We start from the raw sequence: 15000 nt of genomic DNA on the forward strand, positions 1-15000 counted from the left end.
GTGTGTGTGTGTGTTGTGTGTGTGTGTGTGTGTGTGTGTGTGTGTGTGTGTGTGTGTGGAAGGGGGTCAAGGTGGTGATGCCTTGTTTTCCTGCCTCTCTCTCTCTCCCTCTCTCTCTACGTGGGAAACACCAGAGGAGCTGAGAACCCCCCCGACCGTCACAACCACCATCACCACCGATACCCTGTTTCACCCAACTGGAGACGATGGTCACTGAGGACCTAACCTCTCTTCACACTGTGTGCTAACCAATCATGTGAGAGAGAGAGAGAGAGAGAGAGAGAGAGAGAGAGAGAGAGAGAGAGAGAGAGCAGAAGAAAGAGAGCACTGGTTGAATGTTCTCCTATAACACAGCCATCCCTGGCTCCTCTTCTGTTTTAAATGATTTTAAACAATTTAAAACCTGCCGAGTTCAAAGTCTCCGGGGCCTCCTGTTTGGTCCGTTTTGCGCCTCCTATTTAAAAAAAAAATCTCTTTAAAATTCTATAACTGTCTTTTGTTCACTGCGGTTGTTAATGTCTAACTTCAAAGCCTCTGCCTCATTAGCACCAAGGTAGGAAAAGCCTGTCAATCATTTACATTTTGTTTAAAGGTTGGAGAGGCAAGAGGGAAGCGAGGGCGGGGGCCCGGGGGGGGGGGGGGGGGGGGGGGGGGGGGGGGGAGTCGAAATCAAAATCACTACAAGTGAACCTTGTCATAGCCTTCACCAACATCTAGTTTAATCAGAGCTGCTGTGTGGATCATATTAAGACTATATACTCTGGAGAGAGGTGTGGGTATTTGTTGCACTGCTAGGCTGAATCACAGAGACTAGATTTGGACAGAAAGGTAGAAACATCATTCATCTTAAGTTAAGGAGGAAGTGGAGATTCGAATGCCTCAAAATTTATTATTCTATCCCTTGTTTTTTTCCTGTGATCTTTTCGACACACACACACACACACACTTCCATCTTCCTCCTGCATTTTCACTAGAATCAAGATACGGATTTCCCCTAATTCAGAAACTTTTCTCTTTCTTGGAAGGGGGGGGGGTGTCCTGGCTCAGCGACAAGGGGGGGGGTGTCCTCTTGAAAGCTAGATCTGCCAGAAGCATGAGTTTCTCCATGGAGAGATTTATTGATGTTTATCAGGGATGAATAGATCAAAGGCTGCCACATGACAGGCGATCAATCACGCATCAAATCAAGGATGGCAATCCTCTAATAAAACAGAAAGAAAGAAAACCGCTTCTCGCCAGTTCTCCCCCTCTTTTCGAGTCAATTATTCATCATTACTCACTCTTGAACCCTGAAAAGCAGCCTTTATGCGCCATAACGTGCCATTTACTTTATCTAGCCAGTCTAGGAGAACTTTACTGGCCCAGTGGGCACATTTGACTTATGTGTCATATGCTTCGCTTGTGCGTAATTTACACAAAACAACAACAACAACAACAACAACAACAACAACAACAACAACAACAACAACATAACGGATCAACCACTAGTTGTAGTGTGGGGCCTATAATAAAAGACATGTTGGAATAGTTGGCCTATTCGAAGATTCCACTCAAAAATGGATTTACAACTTGCACAACACGAGGCCACGATGAAACAATAATATTGTAACAATAATATTGTTTCATCTTGTGAATGTAAATAATCAGGAAGGCTATAAGCTACTATTGGACCAGGGAATGGGAAATGGTGGTGTGTGTATGAGAGAGAGAGAGAGAGAGAGAGAGAGAGAGAGAGAGAGAGAGAGAGAGAGAGAGAGAGAGAGAGGGGGGGGTATACCTGCTGATCGCCGCGGATCTTGCTGCTTTCTCCTCGGCATAGTGACCGTCACTTTCCACGGCGCTTCTCATGCAGGAATTTACTAGAATGAATCAGTGGCGAAAAATCATCCCGAGGCTTGAACTCGTATAGTCGAAGTGTCAGAATGTCCTATTCAAACTGCCTCGTCTTTTTTGGATGGATGGATGGAGGTGGGGGGGGGGGGTAATTGTGGAATTTCAGTCCAGCAACACCTGAAGCTGTAACAACAAGGTAATTACAGTCCTTTGTGAAGTGTAACAAGATGATAAAACGCAGAGGGTAAACAATAAAAAAGTTTCTGCGATATTAAAAAGATGAAAGAATTTGGCCAGCTGTCGGCGTCGTGTCTATCAAAGATCATCTTCCTTCATGTCTCTTGTGGCAGAGAGGGGGGGGAAGAGGCAGAGCTTCTCGAAGCCAAGTTTCAGTCACTCCCACCCTACTACTGCCATCGGTGGGGGGGGTCACTATCTCACTTTGTTTCGCACCAAAATAAATAAAAACTCAGGATAATAAACAAAACAAATAAGTCCAGTGTGGGGCGCGCTGCAGCTTTGATATGTATTCCCGTTGTCAGCGCTCTTCTTGTTGTTGAGCCACAGATCTGAAACGAGAGAGAAAACAGACGGTTAGATGGTTAATGTCAGTCCCTCTGTCACCACACGCACCTGAGCCCAGATCCATGCCACCCTGAGCCCAGATCCATGCCACCCTGAGCCCAGATCCATGCCACCCTGAGCCCAGATCCATGCCACCCTGAGCCCAGATCCACGCCACCCTGAGCCACAGATCCACGCCACCCTGAGCCCAGCACCCTGAGCCCAGATCCACGCCACCCTGAGCCCAGCACCCTGAGCCCAGATCCACGCCACCCTGAGCCACAGATCCACGCCACCCTGAGCCCACATCCACGCCACCCTGAGCCCAGCACCCTGAGCCCACATCCACGCCACCCTGAGCCCACATCCACGCCACCCTGCCTCAGCCACAGATCAAGCCTCACCGCCAGCGCGGATACTTTTTTCTCTCTATCTCTCCCCCCTCCGTCTCTCTCTCTCTCCCTCTATCCCCCTCGCCTCGACCGTTCATGTCGGGCGGTTGGGGAATTTCTACTTACGTTTTTTGGAGAGTCGTGAAAATGATTTTCACCGGCCGCCGCTCATCTCGTGTAGAGACAGACGCATTGATGTGGTTAGGTGGTGGTGGCGGGGCGTCTGCGTTACTAAAGACAAACAAACAAGGTGCGGGGCGTCCTCCTCCACCCTCCTCGCGAAGAAGAGATCGACATGAACTAATTTCTCTTCAGTAAAAACTCCAGGGAGTGAGAGAGAGAGAGAGAGAGCGAGAGAGAGAGAGCCGAGGTCTCTCTCCGTCTGCTGCTCCGGTGAAGGGAAAAAAATGAAGCGCAGTGTGGCTCCAGAAGCAGCGTTGGTTTCAGACAGTCTCTGCTGACAGACAGACGCATCGAGTGGCTGCTTCTGCTACATGTTATACTCCTCCCTCTCTCCCTCTCTCCCTCTCGGAGCGTCACCCTGACAGTGGAGCTACCTGTCAATCTGTTTAATTGTCTTGTTTTTCCCCCCTCCTCTGCTTAAAATCGAATCGACTGACAAAGGAGAGAGAGAGGGGAGAGAGGCTGGAAGAATCACTTGGATGATGTCAAATTGTTCCTTTGAAATATTGATAAAGCAACTTCGGACAAAACTTGTCGTGACACGAATCGGAAACAATAGGCGACCCTTCGGTATTATTACCAGTGGAGTGGGTTGTTATTAACAACAACAACTTTGATGGAAATCACACAGTGATACTATATTATATAGTAATAAGACCTATAATTAAAAACAAACAAAAACACACAGGAAAAACGTGTATAGTATACTGCTCAAAGCAATATGACAGATGATATACCAATGAATACACACGTCCTACGGGCTGCAGGTGGACGCATATATTATATACTCTCTTTTCTGGACTCTTCTTGTATCACAAACAGTACTGTATTTGCAAATCTGGTATGTCATCATAAATGTATAGATGTAGCAGTACTGTCTATCTGTATGTCATGAATGTCATATTATGATGAATTGAAAATGGGGGACCCTGATGTAAACAAGACGAAAGTCTTTCTCTGGTCTGCATCCCCTTAACAATTGTGTGTGTATATTGAGCTGTACTGTACTGTACCTATTCTGCAATCTGTTAATAAAGTTTTCAATCAATCAATCAATCAATCAATCAACAGAGACGCATCTCACATGTGCGCCTGAAATGCGCATTCGATGGTCCGCGCGTTTACCGGTGTCGTGTTTGCGCCACCATGGACTACAATAATAGACGAGAGTATTTAGAATGTATTTGTTACAGTTAGTACAGTAGTAACTAACGGGTGAGAGGGACATGATGTTAGAGATGAGGATTGATTTGTTTCACCTTATTATTAACTACAGGACGTGTCGTGTCCGGGAAGGGGAGGGACTCTAGCGACAAGTCTTAGCAGCAGCACACTGCTACAGTAACTACAACAACACCGTTGCACCGTTGCAACATTTCAATAGTGAAAAGGCGATTATTCTATGATCGTATTATTTCTTTAGTTGTAGATCAACGATCGTCGAATGTTGTTGTGATTATGTTTTAAACTGCACTGGTCGCCGTGGCCTAGGTAGCTGTGCAGAGGCTAACCGACCTGAGCTACCGTCCGTGCACTTGACGTGTCCGTGAACTTTGTTCACGTTGTTCACGCTCGCTCGTGAAGTCATGCCCGGTGCGCTGCTGTGGCTGAGACGCGGTAGGAGCGTGTTGTTGTCCAAAGTCCGTTACCGCCGGGGAGTTGTTGTTGTGGGTTCGGTGCCGCGGCGGTCCATCATAGACCTGTCGTACTCCGCGCACTTCATGGATTTCCACGGTTCCTCGATACCGAGCTCCATGAACAAACTGCTCGTCACCAAGCTTAGTCCGAATTTCAAAGAGGCCGTCTCCCTGCGAACGGTTCCGGTACCGACACCCGGCGACGGCGACTTGCTGGTCAGAAATCGGTAAGTTTTTATTTGTGTGGGGGGGGGGTGTTAGAATAAACTGGATCTGCGAGACGATAACATTCTCCCCATATTCACGTGAATAGACGACTCGTATATTTATAAAGCTATTTTTGAATCATTGTTTTGATTATGTTAAATATATACTCTAGTCTGTTGTGAAAGTTGGACAAGAAAAAAAGAGGTTGCTCTTACCTCCTAACCGCCAAATCCAACGGTGAGTGACGCGACAACACCGCGATTATTATTACAAGATGGCAAAAAAAAATAAAAACGACGAGGAATAGCTTTACTGTATATTCCAAGTTCCGCCCCTACTGTTTGTCTATCAATCCATCTTTCTCTTGTCTCTCCTTACGTCATCACCGACCTGCACACAGAGAGTCAGCGGGGGGTACAGTTACAGTACAGACTGCTGGCACAGACAGACAGACCAGGAGGAGATGATGGGGAGAGGAGAGGGCTGCGGCTGCTCTACCATCCACCTATATCACCCACTACTAGCCCCCCAACACCACTACTTCATCCATGCATTTTCTTCGGTCATAAATGCTCATTAGGCCTACTCCAATTTACAGTGTAATTTACTGTAAAAAAAAAAAAAAAAAAATCAGAATGAGTGAATGATGTACAATGTCGACGTGTAAATGTCCGTTACTCACGGTAGTGACGTGATCAGTAGCCTGTACTCGTGGAGCTACTATACAACCTTTGACCCAAAGCCTACAGTACGTGCCGTTTCGACAACAGAATCTACCGACAGGCGGATGAGTTCATTCAATCTGTGAGATGATGACCAGGATCAAATCATTTTAACCCCCAAAAGGAAGACGTTAACAATCGTGTGATTTTTTTTTTGTGTGTGTGCAAAATAGCAACCGTTTTCTATCATTCCTCCTCCCCACTCAGTCATAGTGGACACATATTTTAATTAGTTAAGAAAACTTAAAGTAATAATTTGATGATTGGAAGCACAGCGAGAGGCCCGGGTGACCTGCAGTGGTCACTCTAGCCCTGATGTTAACAGCTTGTACAATACGGTTTTCCCTCCGGAATAAAGGTGGCTATAGATTTCCTAGTTTCCTAGTTTTCTCTCTCCCACATGAGAGTAGTTCTGACTGACATGTTGACGTGGTTTGTTACGTGTATCCAAAAGCGCTATTAAAAAAATCAGTCCTAATGTGAGAATGACTCCTGAGTGTATGTAGGTGTGTCCTCCTGGCATTTGTTAAATGTGTAGATCCACACCAATCTGTTTATTTATATAGCACATTTTATACATACAGTAGTTGCAATACAATGCGCTTTACAAACATCAGGAGAAGGTATTTAAAATAGGTAGGCCAAATTTATATTTGGCTACACAGCACAATATCAGCCGATCCACATTATGTAAATAAATGCATATCCTACGAGTGGGACATAGAAATATACCGGCTATATATTTAATTTATTTCATGTTCCGACGACGTGAGTAATTATAGTTCAATTACATGTTCTCAGCGTTATTGTCATTTTAAAATAGAAGATACAACCAGTACAGTAGTTGTTTCCTTAATGGGATAGCTGAGGCTGACCGTGGATAGTAGGCCTGCTTGTGACCTTGTGACCTTTATGCATTATTATAAGTGGAGCATGATCCTCTTTGAACACACTGACCGCCATCTTAAGGCAACATTTCAATGAAAGGATTTTTTTTATCACATCTTAACCAGGTCTACAGAGAAACGCTATTAAAGTTGCTACAGTATTTAAATAATATTATATAAATATTAATCTGACTTGTGTACATCAGAAATGTCACTCAGTTGGGTTCTGGTTGAAAATGCCTTTTTTTCTTTAGGCACACCTGCATTTATATACTGTATATTGGAAAATTACTTTCCATTGTTTGTGCTGCTGATTATTGTGTGTAAAAGAGACCTGCCAAAGTGATTAGCAGCGATACATTGATAAGTGAACAACTGATGCTCAAATGAGCCTTCGATCTTTTTTAATTAGATTATTTTTTGCCTTCAACTTTCAACAGAACTCGTAGAGCTTCAGCCAATAAATAAAACACAGATCCTTCTGTTGATAATCGCGTGACAGGACAGATTTCCACGTACATAAACTTGATTCCGTAGGCAGTCGAAATCAAGGTGTTTTTTTTATTTTGTTGTATTAATCTGACCCATTTGTTTGCGTCTACACACCACGCCGGCGTTATCTGAGAGACCAAAATACACCTGTGACATTCGCAGTGATGAGACGCAGCGTGCGTTCTGCTGCACAAAAAACACACCGTAAATGATTTATTTATAAATTCCTTTTCCACCGTTGTTTCTTCTTCGTCCTCTTCTTCTTCCTCTATGTCATCAACTGAGATGAAAACAACTATTTTCATGTCGAGGCAAGAAAAATAAGAAAGAAAAAAAAACGATCCCAGAATTTTTTTAAAGTGCAGTTTGTTCTCGTGAGTCTCTGAAAACAATGAGCGCCGGTGACATCATGCAATGTGTTTTCTGATACAAGCCTTTTCCCTGTCAGTGTTAACGACTGCTTTCTCCAAGAGGGAAAGGGAACCATTGCCAAAACAAACCCCAGTGTTTGCATCACATGGTCGCACATGTTTCTACGTAGGGAAGCGGAGCCGAAAGCCTTGACCTTCAGAGATGTATTCTGTACAGTGTGTATAATCTAAGTTTACAGTAGTGATTGTACCCAGCACCGTATCCTTCTTATTGTATCTTTCGACGTGTGAAATGTGTTACGATACCGTTGTGAATATCACGCATGTATTAATAACTTCACCACGAGATAATGAAAAATAATAACAATCTTCTTTTCCAACTTCTAATTCACTCTGTCTTTTTTCTCTCGTGATTTCACCACAGATTCGTCGGAATCAACGCCTCGGATGTGAACTTCTCGGCGGGCCGCTACGACCCGTCGCTGAAGCCTCCGTTCGACGCCGGGTTCGAAGGGATCGGCGAGGTGGTGGGCCTCGGCCTCAGCGCCAGCGCGCGCTTCACCGTCGGGGACACGGTGGCGTACCTCTCAGACGGGGCCTTTGCCGAGTACACGGTGGTGCCGAGTAAGAAGAGCGTGCCCGTCCCTGCGGTGAAGCCGGAGTTCCTCACCCTGTTGCTCAGCGGCGCCACGGCCTACATCGCCCTGAAACGTCTGGGCGACCTGTCCAAAGGAGAGACCGTCCTGGTGACGGCCGCCGCCGGCGGAACGGGACAGTTCGCCGTGCAGTTTGCCAAACAGGCCGGCTGCCACGTCATCGGCACCTGTTCCTCTAACGAGAAAGCCGGCTTCCTCAAGACCATCGGCTGCGACCGGCCCATCAACTACACCTCGGAGGACCTGAGCAAGACGCTGCGGGAGGAGTACCCGCGAGGCGTGGACGTGGTCTACGAGTCGATAGGGGGCAGCATCTTTGACCTGGCGGTGAACTCTCTGGCCAACAAGGGCAGGTTGATAGTGATCGGGTTCATCTCGGGGTACCAGACGGCGTCGGGGATCCCTACCGTCCGCGGGGGGACCCTGCCGGTCAAGCTGCTCCAGAAGTCGGCCAGCGTCCGTGGCTTCTTCCTGCCCCACTTCCTCGGAGACTACAAGGAGGCTCTGGGCGCCATGATGCAGATGCTGGCCCGGGGGAAGCTGGTGTGCGAGGTGGACTGCGGGGAGTTGTCCCCAGAGGGCCGCTTCACAGGCCTGGAGTCAGTGTTCAGGGCCGTGGACTACATGTACGCTGGGAAGAACCTGGGGAAGGTTGTGGTGGAGGTGACTCCTCCCTCTGCTGCCAACAGTAAGCTCTGATGTGTGTACCACGTTCTTAAAGGGGCACTTCACCAAAAAAAAACAATGTAGATTTATTTTACACATAATCTCATTATGTCCAGAAAGTCAGTTTTGCACAGATTAATTTAGTTTGACAGTTATTGAGATTCAATTAATTTGAATATGTCCGGTGACACCGGTGATGTCATCAGGGACATTGAATCCTTGTGTTGTGTTAATTACGGCTACATGAAAAAATAGCAATACCTCGTCTCATAGGGACTGCCGCCTTATCATTTCATTGAGCTGTAATTAACACAACACAAGGATTCAATGTCCCCGATGACATCACTGGTTGTCTGTCAAACTAAATGAATGTGTGCAAAACTGTTTTTGGATGTGTGTGAGATTATGTGCAAAATAAATCAGCGTTGTTGTCCGTGTCCCTTTAATGCACTACAATCATACTGTGTATCACTGTGGAATGGATGATTGTCACTTTAAAATGCTCAAATTAAATTAATACTGGTTAATTACCTTAAAGCTTGAAACTAATATTTTCTTGTAATGCTGCTCCAGATGATTTAAAACGGTCCCTAATATTCTTTATATTTTGTAAGATTGTAAAGCATTAATAAAGCAATGTGACACAATCCTGTCATTGAGTGGAAGTCTGGTTATTGTGTCCATGTTATTATAGCTCTTTAGTACAGTACATCTTAAATGATACATTAACTGATGATTTTTCTTTTATCATATCACCGGAAGGTTTAAAAGTCCATATTCCGTATTTGACCAGTGGATTAAACGAGTAATGAGGAAATGTCACAATTATATGTATTTAAAGTGCTATTACATAAGCAATGCAAATCTCTCTCCCTCCCTTCACCCCCCCCCCCCCCCCCCCCACACACACACACACACAAACCTTGACCGTTAACCATAATGTTTGTTTTATACAAATGCAGTTATAAAATTGCTAATTAAAAAAGAAAAAAGTATCCTTATTGCCTCGACGTATACTTTATTTTCTGGTCCCGGGCCGTTTCCAGATGATTCTTACTAAATTCTGAGCTCAATCATACCATTGCTTTTAAGCGCTCTCCAGTCCTTTATATTCCCATAAATATTTTATGATAGAGTTCATTGTTCTTCTAATCGGCCTCAATGTCGGGCCCCCCTGCTCGTCAGAAAGTGAGCACGGCTCCAGGTGTGCTTGGTATTTCATTGCCTGTTTGCCCGCTGACAGAAACTGCATTCACATAATCAATCTTTCCATTCACACGCCCCGAGCTGCACATAATAAAAAATTAGTCCAGCTAACCAGAACTTGGGCTCGAAAATACCCCCCCACACACACACACACAACAAGCAGAAAACCACTTAAACTGGATGTCTCGTGGAATGCCCTTTGACACGCTTTTTTCATTTCCTTTTTTTCCCTTTTCTTTTTAGGGAGGGGGGGGGGGGGGGGGGGTGCGACTTGCGTTACAGGAATTTTAGTCAAATGATTACAGGTTCTCTCAAAATACAACACACAGAATAACATTGTCAAACTGTTTTAAAGGGGAAAATGTTACTAACCTCTTTACCCACAAATGTGCTTTGTTGGGCAAAAGGAGAGAGAGGGAGAAAAAAATGCCTAAGTGGTATTTTTATGCCGGTGACATTCCACAGGCATGTGTTTTGCTGTTGACCGCTGTAGCAGTTTCCCCCGTCTTTTAATCACCAAGATGAGATAATTAGATATGTTAAGGACCGTGCGGTGTATTCGTATACTGTACATACGCTAAAGCTAAAACAAACACCTGGTCCCACCTGGGGGGGGGGGGGGGCAGAGTGTTCATGCGTTGTGGACACATTATTCCCTCATCCAGGTGGCCACTCGAAAAATATCCCCGTGTGAAATGCGTTACAGGTGAGACCCCAGCACGCATAGCTGCTATGTTCGCCAGGCTGCGTGCGCGAAGAAATCACAAACACGCCGACCGGGTAGAGAGGTAGTTTGAACCCCCCCACACGCACGCTACGGTAAACCACCACCCCTAGCCCCAATGTCTTCACTTAAACGCCGTTCTTTTCACTGACGTGACACCGTTCCGGGTGTAGCGGAATGCACCGTAGTTCACCGGTTTCCAGCGCTCTCATCTCGGTGACCCCATAACTCACACTCTGAAAAACACGCCTCCTCAGGTTCAGCGGCTGGAACCTTTATTCGGGGTTTTTAGATGATATTTCTGTATTTTTTTTGGTCATCTCTAAAAACAGTATTTAGCAGCAAAATAATTATTTAAATTTTTTTTACGTTTCTGTTCTCGATGGGTGTTTTATTTTATTTATTTATTTCCGTGTTAGTCTCCTCAGACTCTGGAGGTAACATGAAGGGTCTGACGGCAGGCTATCTAAAGGCAGTGTGGAGGAGAGCACGTCGTGACATTTGAAAACCCATCCGAATCCTTTTTTTATTTTTTTTTCCAGTGAATCATGGTGCAGGAGGCCATGCAACAGACTATACTTGTCTTACGGTGAACATCCACTGTGATATTTAAGGGAGGGGAAGGGAGGGAGTAGTAGCCTAGACCTCCCACCCTCTACTTCCTGCCCACAGAGTCGGTACAGAAGCTTCTGCGTACTACCACCTATTTCCACCAGAGTTTCTGGGTTTTCCCAAATCTGTTGCATTGTAACCCTATGTAGTGAAACGGAACCAGGGAGGGTAGGGAAACATCCAGCCTAAAATAGAACTCACACATGTTGTTTCTATGAAACATTACGACTCTGTTTCAAATGTGTGAATATGATCAAGTCTCTCTTTAAGCTGAACACCGGAGAGACAAGATTCTAGTTATGAGGGCAGACGTTCCACTCTACTGGTTAAAGTTGCTTACTCGTGAGTAGTACGTTCGTTGATAAAGAAAAATAAGGTCCACAGCCGCTCCGGTGTAAAACAAAGATATCCAAATGGTTTATTTCTCTTCCACAGCGAAGTCTTTCTTTACAGAAGTGATCCTAAAGCTATTTTCCTAAATATTCACGTCACTACTACAAGGTAAGAAAACTGTATTTTCCCAGTCTCCAAAATCACCACAGACTCGACACATCAAAAAAATTCCTCCTCACCTGAAAGCCGTAAATCAATTTGCCGGCTCTTTCCACAGGAAACCGGTAGGCAAGGCACCTTTTTGGTTGAGAAATGCAGGCTTCAATCTATGTTGTTTAGTCTATCTGCTCAGCACTGTCTCAAGATGCACAATGAGATCTTCTTCTTCTTCTTTAGAGTTTCCGGCAGTGTAGACAAGAGAATTGTTGAATATATATAGATACACAAATGTTCTCGAATGTTTGATTATGACATCATACTGTGACATCACAAATGCTCTAGAATGTTCCATTATGACATCATACTGTGACATCACAAATGTTCTAGAATGTTTGCCTATGACATCATACTGTGACATCACGAATGTGACTATTATGACAAATAATACGGTTCAATGACTATCTAAATCCAATCAATATTCCTAATGCCGTTTCAATGTAAGGTTATAAAAGTAAACATAAACATTCATATAATACAATAACCTAAATATATAGCTTTGGCTCCTCTACACTAGTGATGATGTCATTAAGACACAAAGCCTGGAGCTGCTCCATAGATGGTAGGTAACAGAACACCTACTGGAGGTCACAGAATCTGTGACTACTTTACTGGGATATGGGTACATGTTCTCATTCAGAGCCGTAAGCCCTACAAACGAAACTCGTATAAATAAAGCTCAAAACTAATATTATATGATCCGCACAAAGAAGGTCACTAATTCATCAACGCTTGATGACGTCGCAAATTCAAGTGTTGATGTTGTGATTTTCTAGCTCAGGGAGACCATAGTTTGTGTTCATAGATATTGACTTCACTGCAAGATCACTGGATCTAAATTCTGTTTTATATATATAATTAAAATGGTTCTATATAGCATCAAAATGTTCTCACATAATATTGATCAATAATATTGAACCTTCCCTTGTCATGTGTATTCATTGTTGTCTTTAGTTGTCAATGTCTAGTCTGGGTGTCCCCTCCTCCGAGAGGGCAATGAAATGTCTAAATAGTTCAAATGTATAATAAAGTTGTCCCCCGAAGAGGGGGGGTGGATGGAGTCCCCTCAAAAAGGGCAAAAAAAAAAACTCCCTTTGGTACTATATAGACCAGGGGTTCTCAAACTTTTTTATACCACAACCCCATTTTATTTAGGATACAATTTTTGGCGACCCCACACCTAATGTATAGCATAATTTCAATGTGGAATTAAGGAATATCAAAATAAAAGCACACGTTGTTGAACTTGATCATGCATATTTATTAGAACATTTTATTACAGCACTGTTATCAATACACATTTATAAAACAAGGCATATTTAGCCAAAATATGTTGCCAGAACATTATAATAATTATTGATTTACTTTTTAACATGTGCGACCCCACTGTCACCTATCCATGACCCCACTTTGGGTCGCGACCCGTAGTTTGAGAACCGCTGATATAGAACCATGTTGGGCAGGACAGTAGCCTACAGGTAATGGGTTGTGTCCCTCTGTCAGACATATTACTCATCATTCAGACCAATACAGCTAAATTACATCAAGATTCAATGACACGCTAGTTATACACTATATCAAAAGGATCACAGTGTAATCATAACAGTAGAATACTTTATATTATGATTGCCTATATTCAAAAAGCTATAGTCAAAAGCTCTCAATATATATTATTTGCTTCAAATTCAGTATATATATTTTGCCTCAAATGTTGGGCCTTGCAGCCCAGTGCAAACCCTTCATGTTGGGGTTCAGTTTAGTTTAGTTGACAATTATTAAAAATACATGTTACATCAAGACACACATCCTAAAATGACCATGGCTAGCTCAAAGAAAAGTCTGACTCATTTCCATTGTGGATCCTTGGTTACAATTGGAACTAAGCACTAACTAATTTACGATGGAATAAGTTAAATGTAGTTTGTAGAAAATAATAATAAATACTAACCTTCATACTGTCTTTTACTATTACACATTGTACTACTAATTCATCTACTGTGCCTATATTACTACCTACTATGCTAATTATGTCTATACTACTATGCACTCAAGTTCAACACTGTTTGACGAACAATACCACACTTACCCTTAGCTGCCAGAGTTGTACCCTTCCTGCTGACTTGTACAGAACTTATAAGTTGCTTTGGATAAAAGCGTTCAGCTAAATTACTAAATGTAAATGTAAACTAACACTACCTAGGAAAAATAGGTTAGCTACATTCATATTACATTACAGAAATTCATCCTGAGAGTCTGGAACAACCACATACTGTCTGTAGGTACACAGAGCACCAACCCAACTGACACAATTGTGGGTGTGTTTGATTTAGTAGCCAGGGCAGCGTGAGGGCGTGTCTTAAAAAGACACTTGTTGAGGTGGAATCAGGAAAATGCAAAATTTGTACAGTGTAGTTCATAACTTACCTATACACTACAAGACCAAAAGTACTTAACTTCTGGGGGGGGGGGGGGGGGGGATTATTATTATTTATTATTCATTATTATTTAGTTCAATACCACCTTATTACTGCAAAGTGTAGGACTAATAATTCAACTAGAAGTAATAAAAAAAATATAATTCACTATTGTCTTACTATTAATTCCTTCAATAACAGGTTTAGCACAATCTGAATAATGATGACCATTGTTAAGATAACTGTGATTATTGCCACAGCGAGGACAGTTCTGCTGAGGCATTGTAATATGTGAGAGTGTGAAGCTCCCACATGCTAGCGAGTGCGACACTAAAGGTGAGGGTGTGGTGGGGGGGGGGGGGGGGGGTGCGCACACGGATGTTCAGCTGAATCCAGAGCGGGCTTCAGTGTCACACGTCCGCGTGTCGAACACCTAGGTGTAGACGCGAGGTCTGCCGATAACGTGTCTCTCTCTCTTCAATTAGGCGCCGAGGCCGGTCTGCGTGTCCTCCAGGGCCCGCCTGTACCTCCTCTGATTAGCCAGCAGTCACAGCCCCAATTAGAGAACAGAGGAACCTGAAGAGACAACACCACTCTGGATTTAATTGGTTTGTATTGCATTTTGGAGGCAGGCCTGCTCGCTGGGAACATATTGTGCCAGTACTGGAGGTATAGACCATGTAAACACAGTGTTTAGGAGAGAGAATGGCTGTTAGAACGTCATCCGTTTCACACACACGTTTCTTTTATCTTGGAAAATTTTCAGTATGTACTCCGTGTCTATTATACTACAATACTCTATATACAAATACTACAATATATACTGTAGATAGATAGATATTAGAAGATATTTTCCTGTAATTAGAAACTGTTATGATACATAAC

General features: G+C 43.7%; 2 protein-coding genes across 2 annotated transcripts in view; one reads left to right on the forward strand and one right to left on the reverse strand.

Moving 5' to 3' along the window:
* LOC311246284 (teashirt homolog 1-like) overlaps positions 1–3075 on the reverse strand; it is a 52645-nt gene extending 49570 nt beyond the window's left edge. The window contains exons 1-2 of the mRNA XM_084336423.1: positions 2916–3075; positions 1778–2402 (exon numbers count right to left, since the gene is read on the reverse strand). Of these exons, the coding sequence (XP_084192549.1) occupies positions 1778–1817 (40 nt within the window). The 5' untranslated portion in view covers positions 1818–2402; positions 2916–3075. The remainder of the gene's footprint in view (positions 1–1777; positions 2403–2915) is intronic.
* A 1200-nt stretch (positions 3076–4275) lies between these two features.
* LOC311246285 (prostaglandin reductase 3-like) lies at positions 4276–9262 on the forward strand. Its single transcript, XM_084336424.1, has 2 exons — positions 4276–4836; positions 7713–9262. Exons 1-2 carry the CDS (start codon positions 4559–4561, stop codon positions 8641–8643), a joined length of 1209 nt encoding a protein of 402 aa, XP_084192550.1. The 5' UTR covers positions 4276–4558; the 3' UTR covers positions 8644–9262.
* Positions 9263–15000: the final 5738 nt, after the last annotated feature.

The sequence above is a fragment of the Notolepis coatsorum genome, assembly GCF_963971535.1.
Source record: "Notolepis coatsorum genome assembly, chromosome: 19".
Classification (NCBI taxonomy): Eukaryota; Metazoa; Chordata; class Actinopteri; order Aulopiformes; family Paralepididae; genus Notolepis; species Notolepis coatsorum.

Coding starts and splice junctions, on each gene's coding strand:
- LOC311246285 (XM_084336424.1), top strand. CDS start 4,559: ATGCCCGGTGCGCTGCTGTGGCTGAGACGCGGTAGGAGCGTGTTGTTG. Junction 4,837..7,712: donor GACTTGCTGGTCAGAAATCG/GTAAGTTTTTAT, acceptor ATTTCACCACAG/ATTCGTCGGAATCAACGCCT.